Source organism: Zeus faber, assembly GCF_960531495.2.
Source record: "Zeus faber genome assembly, chromosome: 1".
Lineage (NCBI taxonomy): Eukaryota > Metazoa > Chordata > Actinopteri > Zeiformes > Zeidae > Zeus > Zeus faber.
The window spans coordinates 58,310,442-58,313,009 of NC_137193.1; the positions used below are offsets into that span (position 1 = coordinate 58,310,442).

At 44.8% G+C, this 2,568-nt stretch overlaps 1 protein-coding gene across 5 annotated transcripts in view; it reads right to left on the reverse strand.

Annotated features, from left to right (window-relative positions):
• Positions 1-1,962, reverse strand: part of ntmt2 (N-terminal Xaa-Pro-Lys N-methyltransferase) — a 9,159-nt gene extending 7,197 nt beyond the window's left edge. For all 5 annotated transcript variants that reach the window (XR_013844341.1, XR_013844342.1, XR_013844343.1 and 2 more), the window contains exon 1: positions 1,534-1,962. Coding sequence is in view for 1 of the 5 variants with exons in the window: in XM_080007505.1 (XP_079863631.1) it covers positions 1,534-1,732 (199 nt within the window). In the remaining 4 variants the exon portion in view is untranslated. The remainder of the gene's footprint in view (positions 1-1,533) is intronic.
• Between the last annotated feature and the right edge of the window lie 606 nt (positions 1,963-2,568).

Below are 2,568 nucleotides of genomic sequence, written 5' to 3' on the forward strand. Positions count from 1 at the left end.
AGCTGTAGCCCCTGGATCAGCTGCTGTACGATATGAGGTTGATCCCTTTACTTGCGCTCGAGAATTTGTGACGCTCCGATGAGACGCGAGCGGGGAATTATCCGCATTTGGACCAGGATCCTGCCGATGAAATGGTAAAACCAAGACAATGCAGATGACCACACTGCGCATTCCGCGAACATATAGGCACTCGGGCAGCGTTATGTGACACCCACCCTGCCCATAACAAGGCTTTCGGAGCCAAGATAAGAATAGAAATGCCCCAAGAGACCGAGAGGGAGGGAAGGAAGAGCGAGAGGACACGAGAGAAGTGTCTCCAGTTTGTGTTCTGCCACCACGTCCCCTTCACCTCTAATTTAGACCACCTCGTTAGACTCCTGGGATCTTCTCAGGGATCTGTTTGGAAAAGATATCCGCTGCTTCGTCAAATTAAAGTTGGAATGAATGTGTGTTCATGGTGTTATCTCTCCGTTACATATTTATAAAGGTCTATTTGAGGCGTACTTTTGGGAGTACTTCTATATCTGTGAGGGTCACCGATCTATGACGCAGTATAATGAAGTAAGGACATCATGGATGGGTGAACATCTATGAAGACATACTTAATTTCAACATATGAGGGCTGCTAGCTGATGTCTGCTAATAATCTGAGCACGACCCTCCAACTGTCCTGGATGGTATTGAGTGACTTGAGTTAGTGCTTTCATACTCGCCATGCTATGTGTTTACAAGGTGCTCGAGTATCGAGTTAAGTAAGACTCCTTTGAGCCAAAACCGAATCTCCTCTTTCCAGTTTCTCCTGTTTCTTGGAGAAGTAGCAGAAGATGCCACTGTAACGCTCCATCAACACCTCCAACAAAAGGAAGCTAAACACGGCAAACTCAAGGACACGAAAAAAAAAATTATATATATATATATATAAAAGGAATATATATATATATATATATATATATATATATATATATATATATATATAGATATATATAGATATATAGATATATATATACAGTGCGTTCAAGGTGATGCATCTCCTAACTATGCCAATCACACAGCAATGTCCAGATGTCCATCGAAAGCCTGCATGGCTGACTATTTCTAACATCCCATGGTGCAGCAGATACCTGGTTAATATGCTGTGAGATAAGTAAAACTGTGCAACCCAAGCAAAACTTCAATCAATGAGTTCTGTGCTTTAGGTCCTGGACTACAAGTTATATCTCTTTTAAGTTTTGGCACCCAACAGCTGCACGTCTGGAATAAAACCATTTGACTATTTTAAATGTGAATTCTATGCTCGAGGTTTACAGGGCCACTTCTGTGGCATCAGTTTAATTTTTGATCTTTAGAAAGAATAAAGTAAGCTAATAGAGATTAAAATAATGCCTTTAGGACAGCCATTACACTCCATAAATGTTGAACACTCCATACAGTCCTTTGCAGGGTCAAGCGAAAAGATTTCATATCTCCAAATGTCACACCTGTAAATGGAAATGGATGTGAAGTCAGGGCTTGGTGGGACCCTTTTCCTCTTACCCAGTGGGATCTGCTCCAGCAGGTAAAGGTAGCTGGCAAAGAACTCGTTCCTCAGCGTGTGGTGCAGGTGGAAGGACATGCTGTGCCGACACATGGTGGCGTCCGTCTCCTTCCAGCGATCCTTGAACGCCTGGTGGGCGCCCTTGAACTCAAAGTTCGGTGACGAGTCACCGTCGATATCTGTGATCGAAAACTCCATGTCTGACTGCGTACGCGGCCTACGCAGTGTTGGTGAGCGGCACAGCGATCCCAGACGACTCTCCGTGAGCCGCAGTGTAAGAGTCTGACACAGCGTGTGTCACAGGGCCTCTGCTCCCACTGCTGCTATATCTGTCAAGACGAGGAGCAGGAGTCGTTGCCAGCTTTGCCAAAAGCGATAGGCAGAGATCCTTTTTACGGAGGTGACTCGGAATGTCCTGCCAGATTAACAGATCACCTGCCAGAGACACTGGCGGGGGAAGGAGCAGAGCAAAGGGCCAGGGTATGGAGACTGAAGAACTGGGGACGGGGACGGGGGGTCTTCTCTCATAGGGCCACGAGGCATGCGGGGGGGGGGAAACTGATATTTCAGGCCACATACACCAGCAGCTCATAGGGAGTCCATACATCTGACCTCACTCCGTCTTTACTGCCATATAATAGGGGACAAGAATACGGGAATTTAATAGCAACGTCTCCTCATTTCTTTTCATGCTATGTCTTTGATACAGTCACACTGTTGTCCCAATGCTTGTCTACAGCACAGTTCACGGCCGAGTAGGTATGAATCCCTTCTTTGACATTTACATGACTATTTTATAATAAAAAAAAATCTGTTCAATAAGGCATCAGTAATTACATTAAGATCTCCCTTAAACACTCACTTTACACCCCAAAACTATGTAACTTTTGCTCTTTTCGAAAACCCAGATTGAAGCTTTGCACAGTGTCTCAGGTTTCATCTTCTAAGCACTTCTGGGTCGTCCAGCTTCGTACCTGTCTCACTCCAAATTACACTGACTGATTGGTGTCATCTGACTGGATATAAACTTCTGA